General features: G+C 35.7%; 1 protein-coding gene across 2 annotated transcripts; it reads left to right on the top strand.

Moving 5' to 3' along the window:
* Positions 1–1,509: 1,509 nt before the first annotated feature.
* LOC143879491 (neurochondrin family protein) lies at positions 1,510–19,070 on the top strand. 2 transcript variants are annotated; one of them, XR_013251299.1, is made up of 20 exons: positions 1,510–1,667; positions 1,819–1,993; positions 2,067–2,229; positions 3,508–3,644; positions 5,862–5,965; positions 6,134–6,229; positions 7,748–7,841; positions 10,564–10,684; positions 10,776–10,975; positions 13,169–13,260; positions 13,336–13,391; positions 15,432–15,521; positions 15,636–15,735; positions 16,101–16,205; positions 16,310–16,382; positions 17,216–17,376; positions 17,474–17,531; positions 17,726–17,807; positions 17,899–18,009; positions 18,575–19,070. XR_013251299.1 is itself a non-coding variant. In XM_077381901.1 (19 exons), the coding sequence occupies exons 1-18, from the start codon at positions 1,665–1,667 to the stop codon at positions 17,797–17,799; spliced, it is 1,902 nt and encodes a 633-aa protein (XP_077238016.1). In that variant the 5' UTR covers positions 1,510–1,664; the 3' UTR covers positions 17,800–17,807; positions 17,899–18,114. The 2 variants fall into 2 exon arrangements, 1 of the variants encoding a protein (XP_077238016.1); XM_077381901.1 differs by lacking the exon at positions 18,575–19,070 and having other exon boundaries at positions 17,899–18,114.
* Positions 19,071–20,982: the final 1,912 nt, after the last annotated feature.

Genomic DNA, 20,982 nt, shown 5'->3' with positions numbered 1-20,982 from the left:
GTATGAGGAACACACATAATCCTCTGAGTATATATATGTATGTATGTGCAGAATCTTGTAGTGTGTGTATGAGGGGGAAACATTGAAACAATGAGAGTATTTAAAGTTTTATAATATTTGAATTTGAATCTAATAGAGAGAGGATTCAAAATATTGACGGCCTATGCGCGCAGAATCTTGTTGTGTATGAGGAACACATTCCTGAAGTGAGGAACTTGTGTAATCCTCTGAACATATATGTGCAGAATCTTGTTGTGTATGAGGAACACACATAATCCTCTGAGTATATATATGATGTATGTATGTGCAGAATCTTGTAGTGTGTATGAGGGGGAAACATTGAAACAATGAGAGTATTTAAAGTTTTATAATATTTGAATTTGAATCTAATAGAGAGAGGATTCAAAATTTTGAATTTGAATCGATTGCCTGAAGGGGTGAGAGAGCAAGATTAGTCTTCTATGGCCTAAATTTTGAATTTGAATCGATTGCCTGAAGGCAAATGAGTAATAGTTTAAGAAGGAATCGGGGAGCTGGATTTCCTGATAAATTGAGGTTCTAAATTCTAGAAAGCAAAGTTATTTTTACTGTAAATCGATTTAGAGTTTAGAAGAACTAAACAAAACAACAGTTTAGAGAACAAGGAATTTTATCCTTCTGCTCGAGCCCTGTGGCTATGCCAAACTGAGTGCAGATGAAGCTTTCGATCTTTGGTTTCTTGGATTCAATTCCTTGCCGCTTGTCCCGTTGGCGTTCACATTGAACTTCAATCACAAAAACAGAAAGTGCTTACCTCTATCACAACGGAACTTTCAAACAAGGCCACGAAAGAAAACATCCTTGATGCAATTGGGAAGGGAGATTCACACAACAACTGGCCAGGCGTGACACCAGGCTTAAAATGTCATCAAAACAGAACCCCCTTACACACAAGGGCTCAAAAAGATACAAGAAAAAATAGGAGCTTGAAATTCATCTCAAACGATTCTTCTCTTTGCACGAAATCACTTCTAAACCAGTTATCCCCCGAGAACTTTCTTCCAAAGTTTCTCAAATGAACACAAACTAAATGATGGAGGGAAAGGTATTTATACCCCTTACAATCAATATCCAAATGAAACTAAAGGCGTAATCCAAGTGTAATCTCAATTAGCCTATGTTTTGCACGTGAAAATGCATTTATTCACGCTGAGTGTAAAACTAAGCAAGAAAAAAGGTGGCAAATTCTCTCCCAGCCCTTGGATCATCAAGGTTGGCCCACCATGCACGCTAATGAAAAGAGACTCTGAGGAAACACTGCATCACAAATGAAGAAATCTGCTTTAAAAGAAAACACAATAAAATGAGCCTTATTTTTATGTTATTTCAGAAATGGCTACTGATATTAGCACTACCATGTTTTGATAATGAGATGTGCTCTCTCCCCTTGGGCTTTTTCATTTTTATTTGGTTTTCGAATGCTTTTTGGGAAGGACGAATGAGAAAGAATTGTAATACATGGTCGTCTCGTTATCAAAACATGGTAGTGGGAATAACAGCAGCCTTTAGAAATTTACGTGTTTATAGAAGAAACCTCACCTCAAGTAACTCCAAAAGGAAAAACCCTAATTCCGTTCCCAAACCCCCCAATCCTTTCCTTGTTGCAGAAATTTCTCGCTGATTTAATGGTGAGTTCATCATCATCTCCACCCCTCTCTCCCTCTAATGCTCCTTTTTCCTCTATTCTTCTCTATACTGTCAACAATGAGTTCTACACTAACCTCTTCACAAAGCAAAATAAATGACAAACATTTTTCTGATCTTTTTATGATGTTTCAGGAATCAGTTCCAGGTCTAGAAGATTGCTTGAAGCTCCTAAAAGGCGAAAGGGACGAACAAAGGCTAGCAGGTCTGCTTTTGGCCACGAAATTCTGTAAAAGCGACGATCAGGCTTCGATTATTAGGGTTTATAATGCGGTTGGAATTCAATTCCTCGATCGGCTACTGATGACCGGTGAATTTCTCGATCCACTACAAAATTAGGTCATTTTCTACTCTTCTTTTGACAATTTCTTGCATTTTATTAGGGATGGGGAAAGGAACAGTCGGTGCAAAGGAAGGGGATGATCGCGAGGCATATTTGCGTCTTTCGGTTACAGTTATTGCTGCATTTTGTCACGTCCGTGAGATTGCTTCATCAAAAGAGATGGTCTCGAAGGTTCCTGTTATACTGGAATTGATGTCGAAAATGTAAGGTTCTTGACAGTTCTTTTTTTTTTTTTTTGGTATCTAGATCGAATTTTTGTGACTAATTCTGCGTGGTTTTATAGAATTTAAATTGTATGGGATTGAGTTTTGAGTAGATGTTTTTAATGGTCTCACAGACATGATGTTTTCCTTGCATCTAGTAGGTACCGATTCCAAAATAAATTGCCGAATCAGTGAACAGTTTAACAACGTAAAAATCAAATTTTGGCAGCATTCCTCATATTTGACTTAGAATCACACAGTGGTGATTCTCAACGTGCGTAGTTTTGCACAGATGTTTACTGTTATCACAGTAATATTAGTTTTCATGCATCTAGTAAATACCAATTCCAAAATAAACTGATGAATCATTGAACAATTTATCAATACATTTGTGAAGCACTGAAGCCACTAATCCTCTATGCTAAAAGTCGAATTTTCCTTACATTTGAGTCAGAAATGCCACTAATGTTACTTATTTGAAGTTTGGTTCTATTTCCAACTTCATTGGGTGTAACCCATCAAGTCTTGCTCTATTACCACGTGGGCTGTGTTGCATTCGAATTAGGTGCTAAACTCTGAAACAGGAGCTAAACTCCTGAAAATGGTGTTCAGCGTTGATTCTGCAGGTTCTTGGAATGGCCTCCTAATTCTCAATTTCATCAGGTGAAATTGCTTTGTAAAAAATATCCTTGAAAGTGAGGCTTTTAGTGAATTCTTTTGGCTGTTCTATTATTTAAATACATCAGCTGTTCGGGGTAAGTTTTGTAATATCTATCACTTAGATAGAGAGATACCCAAAACGTCAAACTTGATACTGTTTGGTTATATCCTTATTTGAAACTCTCTGTAAATTCCTTAAAACTCACTCTGAAACAACTACTTCAGCCTCATTGCCTGTGTTGTTTACTTCCCTTATTATTAAACTCATTCCACCATTCAAATCATCCAATGAACTGATCCTTTCATGTTAGAATATTTGGTATTCCTATGGAAGTCTTTTATCTCTTCTACATAAGTAGATCAATAGATCATGAACATCCCAAAGCATGGAAAATCTAAACAAAAAAATTAGTTATTTTAAAGTTCTGTACAATTCTCAGCATTGCTGTTTTGATATTAATTGGGAACTCAATCTTGTTTTTAGATGATTTTATTTGGCTGTTTGTAGATATATATTGGGATTTACATTTTTTTTTTGGATTAGTTTTAAAGTGAATTTGTTTGATTAAAAGTTTTGTGACTAGCCACGACTTAATTTCTAGTATATGTTCTTCACAGGTCAGGGTCATCAATTTTCGAAGAATGCTATGAGTTCTTATTATTGGTAGCTACAGCTTCTGAAGATGGACTTACAACATTGTATGAGTCTGGAGCAATCAAAGTGCTCGCTTCTCACATTTCGACTATGCCTGATGGTCTGGACTTAAGTTGATTAAAAAGTTAACGATATTATTATTTTTTGTACTGTATTCACTTTGATTCATTTCCGTGCAGTTAAAACCATGAGAAGCTCTATTTTTTTAATGTTGGCATGTGTTTGTATTTTAAATGTTGTCAATATAAATCCTTTCATATTTTTTAGGCATTATAATTTTGCAAATAAAATCATTAGGGATGGGTTAAACACATAGCTTAATTGAAAGATACTTTGTGCCTCGACCTTGAGTTTGCAAGTTCAGTCCCAACTTACCTACCAAAAATGGGCAAAGATAATATTAATGTAAGTGTGGAAGATAATCAATCTCTCTGTATTTTATGCGAGCTTGAACGGCCAGACTCAGCGATATAATTCAGACTAAGATTGTCACAACAAAGAGTGGCTGGCCAAGTTGGATGGTATCAAAATCACGAAAAAGAAAGCCAACCCATGTAATCTCTGAGTTGCTGATGCAAAGGAGCAATAGTTGACTTCTGTGCTGGATTGAGTAACAAGTGACCATTTCTTCACACCATTTTACCAACTAAGGCCTTTAGAAGAGGGAATAGCCAGTAATAGCATGTTGGCATTGTTTATTGGACTGAATTGCATTCAAATAAGCCTACAAACGAGAGGATGCACTAGCTTGATAAAATGACCATGAGACAGTGTGTCAAGATGTTACGAGTATGATACAATATTGCTTACTCAGTATAAGAGTGGTATTGTCTTTTCAATTTTTTTTTAAAATTTAGGTTTATGTGGCATTCTTGTAATTTGGTGTGTTATGGCTTAATTGAAGTGAAATAAGAGAAAAGATTTAAATGCCCCATCATTCTCTACGACCTAACTCCTGTCCACTTAAGCTTTGCATGTGAGTTAAGTGGGCCCCCTCTTTTATTCAAATGCTCTCTTAATGACCTGAGAAAAATAAAGGAAAAGATAACTCTACTCCTATGAAGATTTTAAATTTCAATTTTGGTTGGAAATTTTGGTGAAAATCTTGTAAAATCCTGGAAATGTATGGAAACATATGCAAATTAAATGATATAATTTTTGGATGAAACTTCAAGAAATGCTAGAATAAGCATAAATACACACTTAGAAACCATCACATAAGCAAGACAACCATCCATAATGGTTTAACAACATCAAACAATTTAACTTATGCACAACGCATGTTTGATAATTCAACACATAGTGCATTTCACATGTAATTCATATACATGTTTATACATAATGCATACACCACAATTCACTGCAATTCATATAAAAAAAATATTTGTAACACATACAGATATAGTATACAAGTAATAAACTTACGATTTTGGTTTTGATATGTCTTTCAGTTTTGGTATGCGTTTCAGTAGAGGGTTGGAAATGGATACATTTCGGTTGTTTTGTGTCGAATTCTGTAGAAATTTAAAAATGCCCTTATCACTTAAAACCTTATTTGGGACTCATTTTAAAATTTAAACCCTATGAATAAAATAAAAGAAACATTCTAACAGACATGATGGGTCCTGCCATCTTAAGCTAATTTCTTTTTGTTTAAGGATGGTCCCCCATCAACGGGAGTAGTATTGTCTTCTCATCTTTCCTTTTATGACCCCCTAAAGGGCATTCCTGTGGTTTGGTAATTATGCCTAAAATTAAAACAATGAAGATTAGGAGCCGGTTAGTGTGTCCAATTAGAGTCCTTTGCTTTCATTCCAAAGATACATATTTTTTCCGAATGGCTACGTATTTTTTCCCTTTTTGTTTATCTTTTTCTTCTATAATAGTGTAGATCCCCCTTTTGACTGCAGTAGATGGCCATATTGCATTAGAGCAGCAATATATACATTTTAGGTTGGTTCTTTGGGTTGTGACGTAAATTTCTATGCCTATTGATTTACTTCTGTGGCTCCAGTAGTGCAAAGAGCTTTTTGTACTTTAATATCCCTTGTTTATGCTTGGTGTATAACTAAAATGAACACTTGTGGTGCATCCTTATTTTTATTTGTATTGTTGCTCTCAAACTTGGTAGCCACTGGCTGCTTGATCTAATACTTCACTATAAATAGAATTGGTTGAATTCATAAAATTATAGCACTTGTTTCAATGCAACAAAATGGTTACCATACATTGGTTTTACTAGTTATAACTTAATTCTCATTGTTGGTATACCATATGCATTTTATGCACTGAATTTGTGGATGCAATTATTTTGAAGGTTCTCTGTTGTTGGAGCTTGCCTTGAGACTTCTCCAATTATTGCTGAGTAAGCTGCCTCTAGACATCATCAACATCGAATATCCTTCAGAGTTGTCATGCATGGTATGCTTAGCTTTATATTGGCCTGTAATTTATATTTCCTTCTAAATTTTTTATATTTTCTTTCACGAAATTACTTCATCAAACTTGCTGGCGACAAAATCTTTATTAACATGATATACTTTAGTTATCAGATGTAGCTGATAAATTCTTGTCTACATATTATTTCAGGTGGCCGCAATAGCCAAACAGTTTGCCATACTGCACAACACATTGAAATTTGATGCATTGCGTCTACTCTCAGTCCTTCTCTCCTCAAAATATGCGGTGTGGTTTTTCTTTCTTGTTATTGTTTAAAAGAATTATTTGGCGTGATGCCATTCAATTTTTTTTTTTTGCATAGTATATGGAAAAAATTAAAATAATTATTTGGCATACAAATTTGTTTATATTTTTTATGTAAATATAAATCTTAATGACTCGTACGACTTACTATACGATTTACGATTTGACCCCTATTACAATTTATGATTCAATCCTGATTTTCAAAATATTAGGTGGATGTAAGCGTCCTTTATGTAACGATGTGTGTGATTTGACTTGTGAATCTTGATGCTTGATTGATTATGAATTCAAGAATACGTGATATGAAAATCTAGAATTGTATTTTTAAATATTACCCTTTGTTAAACGTGGTCTATTGTTTTGTATGAGCTAGAATTAGTATATAGTATCTCTATGATAGGCCAAAACATTTTTGAAGTTTGGTGAGTGGGTCTGATCATGGTTTTAAATTTCGTCCGAAACATTTTGATTTTGACTGCTAGTGAAACGAAATCCACTTGGTTTCCGAAAAGTTCTAGATTTCATCCGAAATTTCGAGATTTCGAACATAAGTTCGAAATATGCGAAACATGCAATTTTCAGATAAAAGGCAAAATTTTTGTCAGAGATTTTGACAGAAACCTTGACAAAAAATCAATAATCAACTCCACTCACAAAAAAAAGAAAAAAAAAAGAGAACAACGAGATGTCTTTAAGATATTTATAAAAAATGACATATAATAAAAAGAAAAACCAGTGGTGAAGAATCTTACCTGGATTTCGGCCCTGATTTTGTACCAAAATGTTTATGTGATTTTACATAATTTCAGCTGAAATTTCGTAACGAAACCGAAATGAAATTTAAAACCTTAGGTCTTACAATTTGGTGTCTCGTATAGGGCAACATTGTGTTACCATTGTTTTGGGTAACATAGTCTGACCTTACGCATGATACTTTGTGATGATTGTTTTCGTTGATCAGGTGAGCTACCACTTGCAACCTTGATCAAATGATCTTATCAATGTAATGATCAGTGGCTTTAGTTATCCATGGTGGAGCCAATTAGCCAAAGATGATGGACCAGACTATTGTGGCCCACTAAATCAACATACCCGATCAAACAAAGTGCCATGTTTAAAATGAATTCAACTGTGTTACCAAAAAAAAAAAAAAACAACAGCATTTCCATGTTACTAAAGAGAGGGTAAAATATGTATACTGTTTTAAAACCCATCTTAGGCAAATGAACCGCAATTTTTGTAATTGTCCAAAATTTAGGGCTTTTTTTAAAAAAAAATATAAACTTTAGTAAAGTGGTTCATTGTAATCTTCCCTATTTTATGTTGTTCTGAAGGAGGACATGTCAATCTCGGAATAGTTGTAGTCAGTATTTCTTTCTTTATATTGTATGTTTATGCTTTGTACTATTATTCTCTTGCTCTTAGATATAGTTATACGCCCTTTTGCAAATCTCACCTGACCAAATACATAAATCTTTCATCTTTCGTTGATGAGTTCAGGCAACACTTCATGATGCTCTAAGATCAATGTCAAGTGGCATTTGGACAACTTATATACGTATTGGTATAGTGGCAATATTACAGAATCGTGTTGGTATGTTTTATGGATTTTCTTTTATATTATTTAGTGCCACTATCTCCCACTCATCATTAAGTAGTTTTTCCTTTATATGAGCTGCATAATATCATGATCTATGGTGCTTGTTGATATCAATGCTCTTAATTTATTTGGATATACCAAATGGACATCTCTCTTATCCTATGGTCAATTATTGTTATCTTTCCTTAGAAGCCTTCTGTGAAATAGATTTTCAGCTAAGATTATGAATTGGATCATCCTTTTCAAGAAGCAACATTCATTCTGAGGATTCCTTCTAGTCTAGATCTCTTTATCTCATTTTTTTTTATCTGAGTATCACAAATTCACAGTTAGCACACGCTTTGAGTTTTATCCATTTAAATAAGCTTTTTATTTGAAATAAAACATTACATTTACTGAACCTATTGTTCCTAATATATTGCCTGTTATAGCCATATTATTGTGTAAGTCTTAAATTTTTAGAATAGATTAAATTATATTGCCGAATTCACATATCTTTGACACTTGGCACGATTCTGTGCCTGTTATAGCCATATTATTGTGTAAGTCTTAAATTTTTAGAATAGATTAAATTATATTGCCGAATTCACATATCTTTGACACTTGGCACGATTCTGTCACTTGTACCTTATAGCCAGCTAGTCAATAATAGGATTATGGAATGGTCATATTGAAATTGGTTTAATGGTGTCAGAACATGTTAAATTGGGAGGTTTAAGTATTAATTCCTGTGATGATAGCGAGGCTATAGAAATGACAGAGATGGGGCTTATATATCAACCACTGAATGACCGGTGAAATGAGAGACCTGATTTTACCACTAGGGATGTTTCTTGGCTTGAGGTCCAAGTTCTCTTAAGAACCACCTTTAATTTTTCAAAAGGTCTAGCTTTATTCAAACCAAGATACAAGTTGATGTGTGTCAGATCATTCAGATTCCATGTTTTTGTAATAAAAGTAGTTAAGGAGGTACGAAGATTGCGTGCGACTGGTCAGTGGCAGTAATAAAATTCACCCAGCAAAGGCACGTAAACAGCCTGGATCAAATCCTTGAACTCTTTGAAATGTTTGAGGGTGAAGCCATCTATGCCAGTGGGGTATTTTTTATGTTTAATTATGCTGCATTGTCAACCTTATCAATGTTATCTTGTATCTAATTCTGGAAGTAAACAAATGGTGTGATAAAAAATTGGTCAGATTGGATAAGTCAATAGGTGCACTCAGCATTCTCTCTTTGCCTGGGCTCATCAAATGGCATTGCCTCCTCTTTTTATAGGGTGTTTAGTTTAGTTTTTTTTTTTCCGAATGGTAGGATAAAGCAATAGTGGAAGGGGATTCTCTTAATGTCATAGATGGCTTGGTGGTGTCCATCCCTATCACCGGAGGTTTGCTAAATTCTTTGAGGAGATTCTAGATCGCGTGGGTGAATCTCCCCCTTCTATCATGTTAGAAGATCAGCTAATGAGGTAGCCAATAGGTTAGCAAGGGAGGGGGTTTCGAAAGAGGAGTTGGAGCTTTTCTATTTTCTTCCTCCTTGATGATCAACCCCCCCCCCCCCCCCCCTCCCCACCCACACACACATCCTTCGGGTTATTCTTTTTCCTTCCTTTGTGTATTTTTATATCTTGATTTGTATTGACCATCTCGGTCTCTTTCTTCAAGAAGTTTGATTCCTTGGTAGGCCATGCGCCCTTCCACTTCACTGGAGTCTACTACCCCTATCGGCCCTGAGAAAGCCCACCTTACAGATGGGGGTGCAACTTGGATCGGACTCAACCCGAACCCGATGGGTTCATCTTGATTTTGGCTTGGCTTGGGTTGGCATTTTCTCGGGTTGGGTTGGGTTAGGGTTGAGAAAAGCCAACCCGATTTAATTTCGGGTTGGGTTACGGTTGAGGCCTTGGCAACCCGAACCCGACCTCCATTCTCTAATTTTATGTTGATTTTCTTTGGGTTATTGTATTTTTCTGTTTAGCCCAAGGTGAACCAAAACCAACCTGACCCAACCCGACCCGATTTCAGGTTGATGGGTTGGGTTAGGATTGAAAATTTTAGAGGCGGGTTGGGTTAGGGTTGACCATTCTCAACCCGAGGCTCAGGTTGGGTTTGGTTAGGGTTGAGGGAATGCCTCTCGGGCTGGGTTAAGGTTGGCCTCAACCCTATCCAACCCTACCCGAGTTGCACCCCTACTTACAAATCACACCTCCAATACCCGATGGCCCCGGATTTCCGTACTGGACCCATCGAAGTTCAATTTTAAGAAACCTGGATTGGAAGGTTTCCAATCATGCACTATCTTGGATCTCGATTCTGAGCAATTGTAAATTTCCTTCCACCCGTACCATAGATCATGGGCAGACACAAACCTAAAACAAGGAATAGATTTTGCCCAAGCAATAGTGTAGACATTAACTTTATTAGCAAGAAAGAGGGACCTCTTGGAATGTCCTTTAAACACCTGGTTATGGGGTGTTTAGTTAGATATGAGTTTCTCAGTCTTTATTTTGGAAGCATTCTTTTCATTGATCATGGAAGTGAAATCACATTTTAGAAGGGGCATGTATCATCCATTGGTTGTCTCTCTCTCTCTCTCTCTCTCTCTATATATATATATATATATATATATATATATGAAGTGCAGAAACAATCTCTATCTTCCATTAAATCCTATCAAAGCTATTTTGCATCATTTAGATTCTGTATCATAAATGTGCAGCTTCTGCTGAAAAGCTTCGGGCTCTTGTCTTGGCCGAATCCATGATGTCTATAATTGGGGAAAGCTGGCTGCTTGATCAGACAAATTTACCCGGTGACCAAGACCCGATTCCGGTTGACAGGTAAACCAAACCACTATTGTTTCTAATGGTTTCTTGAGTTTTCCTTGTTAAAGAGGTCATGCAATTTACTTTCTTCTTGACTTACTTGCAGGTGTCTATTACTTGTGTTGGAGTCTGCAAGGGTTGAAGTTGCAGTTCTTCTCAATGAGGTTGCCTATTTGCGATATGAAGCTTCAAAGAGTTCTTCAACCACAGCCGGAACAATTCTTTTGAAGCAAAGGGACCTAGCAATATCATTTTCATTGATAGAGAAGATAATAAAACTGATTTCAAATCTCTGTGGAGCGGAAGGTAAATTTATCCATCAAATTTAGCTGGCATAGAAATCATATCTTAGGCACTTCTTAGAGAAGATTTTCTTCCTCTTAATGTTATCGCTTGTTGTTCAAGTCGATTTTCTTACACTATGTAGCATTTGTTAGTAAACTGTACCATTAAAAAAAAGCATTTGTTAGTAAATTGGTATTCTTAATGAGTTTCTCTATCCATTTTAAAAAGCCCTCATTTTTCTTATCTACGAATCTTGGTAATCCATTTCTTCCCTTTTAGAAGTATGTTGGTTTATTTTCCCTTCTGAGGTTGTAGCAGTAAAATCACTTCTGGCTCGAGTTCCTTTTTATGATGATGTGGTGGAAAGTTTACAGTGTCTAAGTTCCTCCAAGTAATCTATAGTCTATACTCCACTGAATTCATATTGGGGAAATGGATCTTGTTGCTGATTCCTTGTTTTCAGAATTGAGGCATTATGGATTTGTGAATATCAATTGTGGAAATTTTAATGCAGTCAATCTAAGAGATAGTATTGGAAGCAATGTAACTAAAATTACTTGACGGATGTGGAATATGTACTCTGGGTTTGTTAGAGAACTTTCAAAAAGAATTTTCACAATGCTTTTAGCTATAGAGATGGTTATGTAAAAGTTTCCAAGGGTTCCTTTGATATGTGTGAGAAAGGAAATGCTGCGGGTTGAGGAGGCTCCCTGGATGATGTCATTGGGCTGAATTATTGGAATTAATTGCTCAGATGTAAACCCTTCAAGAGTGAAACCAGATTTGGTTAAAGGTATAAATCCGTAAATCCACTTCAAAACATCTTTAGGTTGAATGGACACAAATAATTTTGTTAAAGAACACTGATGCATCATAAAGATGCCCTAAAGGATTAGTGAAACCATAATTGCCAGAGTGGGAAGCGAGTGCGAGAAGTGATGCTGGAAGTGAGGAGCTTAGAAATGAAAAAAATGTGGGAAGCGAAAAGCTCTAAAGAAAGTAAAGAGAAAATGTGTGGGAAATGTCATTGAAAGTTAAACATGAAGCATGTGATGAGCCTCATTGGAAGCAAACAAGAAGTACAAAGAAAGAGTAGGATAGTAATGATAAGCTTCCTAAATGAGTTTTCAACTAGGAAGTTCGCAGTAACTATGAGTGAAACAAAGCTATACATTTGGCATATGATGCACCAATTCACTTCATGTATTAAAAAAAGGTGACTTGATATTGTCTAAAACAAGCAACTAGGCTTGATTAGCATCTATGAACCAGGTTGAGGGGAGGCTTGTAATGTAGGTTATGTGACTATTTTGTCGTCATTTCATGACGTGAAGATAATTTAGTCTTATTTGATTAGTAACGTTCTTTAGGTTTTAGTTCACAACTCAAGACAAATTATGTAATAGTGTAAATCCCTTATTATATAGGTTAATCTCTTCCAGTTGGTTATGACTTATGAGTTATGACCCTAATTTACAAAGTCTATCTCTCCTTTTACTTGTTTTAGAAAACATCCAATTCCATTGGATTCTACTGCTGTTGCAGCCGTGGTGGAAGTCATCGATCTCCCACAACAAGAACCTGTATTTGGCACTTTCACAGTTTCACTTATGATGCTTATACTCTTAAGTGATCCCAGATCTATCAACTTTCTTCTTTAAACATGATTTTGGCTGCCAAGAAATTCTGGTTGTCTCGTCTGTTTGGCTCGCACTCTGTTCTTGATTTATTTATTTTTTAATGACAATCTGTTCTTGATTCTTATAAATGTATATTTCTATATAATTTCTATTTTACAGGTTATTCTGACTTTGTTGTTGAGTTTTTCCGTATGACTAGTAATTAGAGGTTAGCATTTGAAGAGAAATTGTGTGTGTGGATTAACATTGCTGTTTTTTGAAGAGTAACAGCGTAGAAACTTTTTTCTTCTATTATCATCTTTTTTCTTCTTTTTTTTGGGTGAGCAATTCATTATTTGCTCTTTTTTAAATAAAAATAAAAATGGGAGCATTACTTAGTAACGTGTAGACGTTAATTAGGTAATTTACAATCGATATTTTGGAATATCAGTCCAATGTACTAAAAAAATGTATTTGCAAAATCATGCATCTGATTATGTGAATGATTTGTCTTAGAAAAGTCTACTATTATCAAGCATGTGATTGTTGGCTTTCTCCTTGAGCATCTTGATCAGTTGTATGGGAAAACATGCAGACAGTCCTATCAGTGAAAGCACTTCAATAAAGTTGATTGCTGGGCTTAACGAGACCGCTGGTGTGGTTCTGGATTTTTTACAAGATGCAAAGGTAAAATGATTTGACAACTTCAAGATTGAAATATTCAACTTAACCATTTCTAGATTTACAATCAGTATTCTGCAGGATCATGGGCAGAAAAAAGGAGATGATCTTCTAGCTTCAGTAAGAATTCTTGGGAGGTATGCTTGACAAGATGAATTTCTTTCTTTTAAGAGGTATAGATCTTCAATGTTAAACCATTGAATAGTACTTATGGTAGCATCTCTGCTGTGGTAAAATGTATCCAAGACTTTAACCTAAGTAGTATTTAGAAGCTTAACAGACACAATTATCAGCATATATAAGAGAGGAACAAAAGGCGCTCGAAACCCTAAAATCTCAACTATTCAAATTTAAAAACTCAAATCGATGAAGTTTTCTCTTGTATAGAAAACCATAGAAAACAAAAAAATTTCCTCGACAACACTCAGGATTATCATCAACCAGAATACAATTCTGCTATTATAAAAATACTTAAAAGATAGACAACATTAGTAAAGAAAACACTCATTTACTTTTCTGATTTGAAATGAGTATAAGAGGTATATATCTCAAATTTATAAATCCAACATTTACAACATTGAGATTTTACTAAGTAAATGTTGGATGATTTTACTATTCTGATTTTCTGAACTGTATTCTGCTTGACAACGCTCATTTACTATTTAATAAAAATACTTTTTATTAAAAGATCTAACATTTACCAATGCCCGACAACATGAAAAGAATTTAGAAACCAAATTATGAGATTTTTTTACCGGATTTTTGCGATTTAATAATGTTTGGACATGATAGAATTTATGAGTTTATGAATTTTTAAAATTGGAAAAAAATACCCCATCGTTTGGAAGTTAAGATTTTGACCCGACCCCTTTTTTCGAATTTTGTACTAGACTGGAAAGTTGACTTTTTATCCTTTCAGATTTGGGTCTTGAAACTATTTTTAATAGATTCAAATGGGGGATATTCCCTTATTTACATGTAAATCTTAAGTATACTTAAATGACTGACAAGTAAATACTAAGAAAAGGAAGAGAAGAGGACCGCCAAGAAGAGAAGATGACTCACAAGAGACAAGAGGGTGGATAGGAAACGCGTAAATACTAAGAAAATCTATACTTTTTTCTGAAACTAATTTTGCTATCTTATGAAAATTCCTTTGAAGTGTAGGATCTTCATTCCTTGTCTTTTGTCAAGACAGACCCATGTGCATCACGAGTAATCATCCGGAAGAGTTAAAGTATTGGAAACCATACATGGCTACAGTTGGGGAAGGAGCCCACGCATGTATGCACAAGATGAAAAGCAAGATTACTTCTTTTAATACTAATTAGGAAAGGCGATCTACAATGTTTAGATCATAGTTGCTAGAGTGGGAAGCGAATAGCTTGCGGGACAAGCAAGATAGAGAAAGTGCCACACCATTCCCTGACCACCACGCCTCACTGTTACATGGATTCTTCTAAATGGGCGAAGAATCCGTGTCGTACACGTCTCGGATTCCAATACATCAAGATCCTCTGAGACATCTCTAGATCTCTTTTATCTGTTGTTTTTTAATATTGTTGTTTCAGAATACTACTACCACAACTTTACAATTACCGTATGTTTTGAGTTTTATACATCCTAATATTAAGTTTTTTAAATGGAAATAAAATATTATATCTACTTAACCTATTAAAATATTCATTATATTACTTGTTATAACCATGTTATTATGTTAAAAAAAATGAGAATTGATTAAAATATTTTGGCATATCCATGAATCTTTCTTTTTGAGGTTTGCCGAATCCGACACTCTATACCCATGTCGAATTCCGACACTCGTATCCTTATATTGATGTAACAAAGCTGCCCCTGGAAGACAGGAAGAGCCATCCTTTTGCAACCTTTTGACAATGATCTGAAGTATTTATATTTGTCACAAGTATTTCATCTTTTGGTTTGATGGGATGCAAGAAAAAGTTGTGTTCTGTTTTGTACTGCTTATATGAAGTTGTTTACTAGATAATCCATTACCGAAGTATCCCTTGACGTTGACTTTCAAGCTTTTTTGTCTTTCTCACGAGTGTTGGATTTACCCAATTAATCAATTTAAAGTAGATTAGTTGCTGCACAATTAACTTGGCTCTCATTCTAAAATAAATTATTGGATACGCTACTAAATATATTTGTGACAGCTATCTTGCAGAAACACCCTGTGCATGCAAGGAGAAGGTTCAAGAACTTCTGGAGTATATTCTCTCAATTGAAGGTGAAGATGAACCAAGGTTTTTCAAAACCTCTAGTTATTTCTTGTTTGAGTAATTGGTGATTGTGATGGTCTCTCTCTTTTTTATTACATAGGCTGACAATTGCTTGATTTTTTTTTTACCAAATGACAGCCCATTCTATTCTATCTGTTTTATGCTTCCGATGCTGTGCCAAACAACCATGGAGATTGAAGGATGTAGAGCACTAACTTCATTTGGAGGACACAAAGATGTATGCATGTTTAATTTTGTTATGAACTGTTGGGCATAGAGGTTTCTTTAGAGCCTTATGTTTCTTGAACTTTGCACCTACCACTTGCCTAATTTTGTCAAAGTTAATAAGAACTACATGCAAGCTTATATTTGTCCCTTTCCTACTTTTCTGCTGGTTTTAATAATTGATGTTCGTTCACAGCTTTTCAGTGGCTGTATGGTTGACTTGACTTAAAAAGCTTAGCAAAAATATAGTTTTAATAAATCAAAAGCCTTTTATGATATAATCCTCTCAATCTGGAGTAAAGTATACAACAAAAAAGAAACATTTAACATAAGCTTTTTAATAAATCAAAAGCATGTTGAATTTATGTAAATTGACAGGTAGTGGAATGCCTGGTGAAATTGATTGGGATGAACAAACAGGGGGCTGAGGATAATGGTACCATATTCTTGTCATGTGATACTCTCATGAACATTCTTTTGAAGGTTGGTTGGTCATTCATTATTCAGTTCCCATTCCTATTTTAAATTTACCAGCCATGACCTTCTATCAGACTGCCATAGCTTTTTTGAATTCTTTTGTTGTCTAGAGAGAGGAAATCCGAGCTCAACTGGATGAATCTAACTTCACTAATCTTTTACGAGCATTGGCATATTGGACAGGTGCTTCTTTCTGTCTTCCTCTAGCCCTCAACTATTCTGTTACTTTATTATCATGAGTTAATATTGTAAAAAGTGTCTGTAACAGTGCTGATTTTCATTTATCGTGGGTTGTATTTGTTCAAGTAATGCTTGAATATCAGAATTCTTGTAAATCAGAATTGCATATAAATCATGTTAGCAGAATTCCTTATTTTGATAGAGCAGTACACACTTTTCAAAGGGCAATAATTCATTTCTTAGGCCCTGTTCGTTTGAGATTATGACAACCAATGGTGAGCGCCCAAACTGATTATTGGACTCAAAATTATTTTGAGTCCAATAATCAGTTTGGGCGCTCACCATCAGTTGTCATAATCTCAAACAAACAGGGCCTTAGTGGTGAACCAAATAGTCTGGGGCATTTTCTCTAATGTAGCAACATACATTCCCACTTATGAGTTGATTTTCTCATGATGTATTATTTTAAAAGCTTTGGATCTTTGTAAAATTCTAGCCTTTTTGGGTTATTATGTGCTGTTTATTTTGATTTGGGAGTTTATGTTGCCACTAATCTAAATTTGTAACTTTTCTTCTTTTTTTTATTGATCTTAGTTTAATAAAATTAGAAACTATTCTTAAGTTCTTAAGTTCCCAGATAATGATACATGAACCCTAGGTTTGCACCAATCATTCCCTGCAGATCCATTTATGAAATATTTTCTCATGTAATACAAATATTTTGACTGGGTGCAATAAAAATTACTAAAACTTATTTTGCATTCAATCAAGCCATTATTTACATACACATGTACTTATCCCCTAATAACTTTCAAAATTCTTCAACATGATTTTAGGCAGCAATGACTCATCCATTATCATGATGTTTGCAAGCATATGCGCTTTGGTCTTTGACTTGACATCAGAGGAATCTCTCCTAAATCGTTCTAACTTTGACACCACCACACTCAACTGCCTAGCTCAGATTATTGTCAGAAGTTTGGATACATCTAAACAGGTACTTCTCTTCACATCGCTGTAGCCATTGTCGCTTTAAGTTTGATAAATTTTGTTATGCGCACCTAACCCAACTGCTCTCATGTTCCCCCACCCAGGGGGAGATGGGCGATGATTTTGATGCTGACTTGGATCTTCACCAGATTGTCACTGAAGGTACATTAATCCATTTGTTGTTTTGTTTCTTTATCATTGGTGAACATATCGGTTAAGGCAAGTGTTAGCCACCTATAATTTCTACTCTTTTTTTTTTTCTTCATGTGAGGTCTCAATTACTGTAGATTTCAATTTCCGTCCCAAAGAAGTTTGATGTATAAAAAAATGGTGTTTCTATTTGATCTGCATTGCAGGATACTCTCGTTGGGCTGATCGGTTTCCACTTATCAAACAAGCTGTCGAAACTTCGACCTGCCTTCATCAATAGAGGATTTGGTCTTATCTTCTATCCTGAATTATCCAAATTAATATATGTCCTCATACAATTAACTGTTCTAACTGACCCATTTTTCCTTTTATTGTGCAGTCACCAGATGTACATATAAGAGATGACACAGTAAAGAAGGATGCCGAGGGTGTTCGAAGGCATTTCATGTTCTTAGCAGTTTGAATCTCAGACAAGTGTGCCATATTTATGGTGATAAGAAAATTCAGTCAACTCTCTAGCCGCATGTTTAAGTCTTTTTAATGGAAATCTTTGCCCCTGAACACAGCTATATAGCATGGGCTGTTTTTTTTAAAATTTGTTTTGATGGAAAAAATTTACATGAAGACCTTTACCTACTATGCCCATGCTTGGCAGCCATGATTTTTTTCCATGGAATATTAGTTTTACCAATTGCTGAGAGAGGGATAAGGATAGTGTGAGAGGAAGGGAATTAAAAAGGTAAGAGTGAGTTGATGGTCCGAAGTGGCTGATAAATAGGGGAAAAAAAAAACTCTATTTTGAGTGTAGTTTTTCTTCTTCTTATTTTGCAACCAATCCTGATCTTCTCCTCACTCATGCCCTCTGAATTATCTCCCTTTCCACCCTCCTTGCCCCTCCCACTACTGGATAAACTAATATTTCATTAAAAATATTTCCTTGGCTGTCAAGCATGGCCTACCTGTTTCTAAATTGTAAAACCCTCCTGTTTTCAGCCATTTAAGTTAGTAACCTTTGTATGAAAGAAATCTTACTGTGGGTTGTTTTTGTGTCGTAGAACATTGATTGAAGAAGGCCAAAGAAGTTCCTATTGATGTTTTTCAGCATCTGGGACATCTCCATGGGAGTAGACACTGGAATTAAAAAAAACCCCTCAAACCAAAGGGTTACCATTATCATTATCATTATCATTAGGCGCAGATCTTTCTGGTTATCTACAAGGGGGACCCATTAAATAAATGGTTATCTTTCTGGTTAGTGCTGAAATCATTGTATCTCCATGGGAGTAGTCTCGTGTATCATATAAAATTTCGTGAGGATAATATCTCTGAACCACCACTATCATTTTTAGGGAAATGATTTCAGCACTAACAAAGTTTTGATAATACGAGCTCATGTATCTTGTCTTCCAATATTTAAAGAGATGTAAAAGGGTTATTACGGTTCCCAAAAAGCACATAAGAGACAATTAAATACTAAAAGACAAGATACATGAGCGCCCATATCAAAATATAGTTGTGCTGAAATCCTTTCCCTTTTTCTTTTTCTTTTTTTATCAAGGACACTTGGACAGAATGAGTCCATCAATTCTGTTGCTCATCACCAGTACTGTTCCTCACAACCTGTCCAATAATTTTGAAATATTATCTTTTTCCTTATTTCTTTGTTAAACATTCTCTCTTTTCTTGGCTCTATTTTTTATCAGGGACACTTGGACATTCTTGCAGCTGATTTTTGCAAGGACGCCCTTCAGTTTAGCATTCCTCTTCCCTCCCATATCTTTATTTAGACTTTTGCAGAGAATAGCCAAAAAAAAAAAAAATCTGATTTAGGGGGGGATGGCCAGAAAACAAGTGGGCGACAGTAGTGTTTTCCTGGAGAAATTAGGATCAGAATGCACTCTCATTTCATTGAGTATGATTTGGTTTATTAGAAAATTTGTCTTTAATGAAGTGGGCAAAAATATCTAGAAGTAGTGTAGAGGGAAAGTTATAATGTGTTTTGGGTGGTGCAATATGAAAATATCTACCCTTTAATCATTGGTAGTAAACTTATCTTAAGTAAATCTTGTATTAAAAGTTTACACGAGGGATTTGCTAAGATAATGTAAAGGACAAAAAAAACTCTCTCCGTTGTCTATAAGATAATGTAATATAATATTTTCACTTTCCATGTATAAGATAATGTAATAGAGTAAGTGTCGGCAAGAGGAGTCAACTCGGTTTTGAACAATTTCACACGAACTAATATGGTGAACGTGCGTAGCTGCACGTACAACACGATTGCCGACCTTATGAAGTCAGCCTCTCAGATTACACGCAGCTACACGTAGACGCGGACACCATTCTTTAAAGGCGAAGAAATCTCTAAAAAGCCATTAAAGTCATGAATATTAGGTGTGACCGGTGGTTAGGATACAAGTCCTCCTGCTCCTAACCACACTATATCTATATAGAGGTGCTCTCGTAACGAGAAAAACAACAACATCAAGAACAAGTAGTAGAGGAAGAAAAAGAAAGAAGAAGATGCACAACCCTCCTCCTCCAGAGCCTCATGGCCCTCATCGTGGGCCACCAACACCTGAGCCAAATCCACCCCCTCCAGGCCCAGGAGGTCCTCCCCATGGCCACCCACACCCCGGTCCTCCTGCTCCCCATGCACCTGCCCCAGGTGGCCCTCCTGGACCACATGGTGGGCCTGGGGCACAAGGCCATGGACCTGAGCCACATGGTGGGCCTGGGGCACATGGTGGGCCTGGTCCACAAGGCCATGGGCCACGCTAATGATGATCGCCTCTGCTCTAGCTACGTACTACGCACTGATATATGCTGATGTTCTGCTCTACTGCGTGTATTTGGATTATCTATGTTTATATATGCGTATAAATAAAGTACTGGTTGGTTAGTTTTTGGTAGCTCTTCCTTGTTCTTCCAAACTTTTTTGTTCTCTCTTTTACTGTTCTTCACTCTCTTGGGCAGATTGGATTGCAAGAATTTTCTGGGAAAGTTTGGAAAAGAACACTTTTTCTAGTATTTCATTCTTTTCCGCTGTTTGACTACACATGAAAAAAGTAACTCTGACCCCTGCAATTCAAGTTTATTTAGAGGGGCCTTCAAAATCTGTAGTGATATCTAAGCAAAACTATAACCATATCATTTCTCTATAAATGGTGGAAACAAAAAAATTCCTGGGAAATTTCTTCCTCGAGAAATGTTTTTCTGTCGTTCCAAACAGGGCCCAAGATTATAATATTCTTACATGAAGAAATTAAACACATGCTCACCTTTAATAACATTCAAGAGATGAATTTCCTTTGCAACTCCACCTAAATATAGAAAACGAGCCTAAACTTGGCAGTTGTTACCGACGGAGAACAAAACCATATACAAGATTTACCCACAGGGCATGTGCATGTTTGGTAATTAGCATGAAAAAAATGGCAAGTAATTCCTATTTATCTAGTAT

This window comes from Tasmannia lanceolata, unplaced genomic scaffold (assembly GCF_043159265.1).
Source record: "Tasmannia lanceolata isolate RefF3 unplaced genomic scaffold, GAP_Taslan_0.1 ptg000006l, whole genome shotgun sequence".
NCBI classification, from domain to species: Eukaryota; Viridiplantae; Streptophyta; class Magnoliopsida; order Canellales; family Winteraceae; genus Tasmannia; species Tasmannia lanceolata.
The sequence above is the reverse complement of the archived record's forward strand: the minus strand, read 5'-3'. Positions and strand labels throughout refer to the sequence as shown.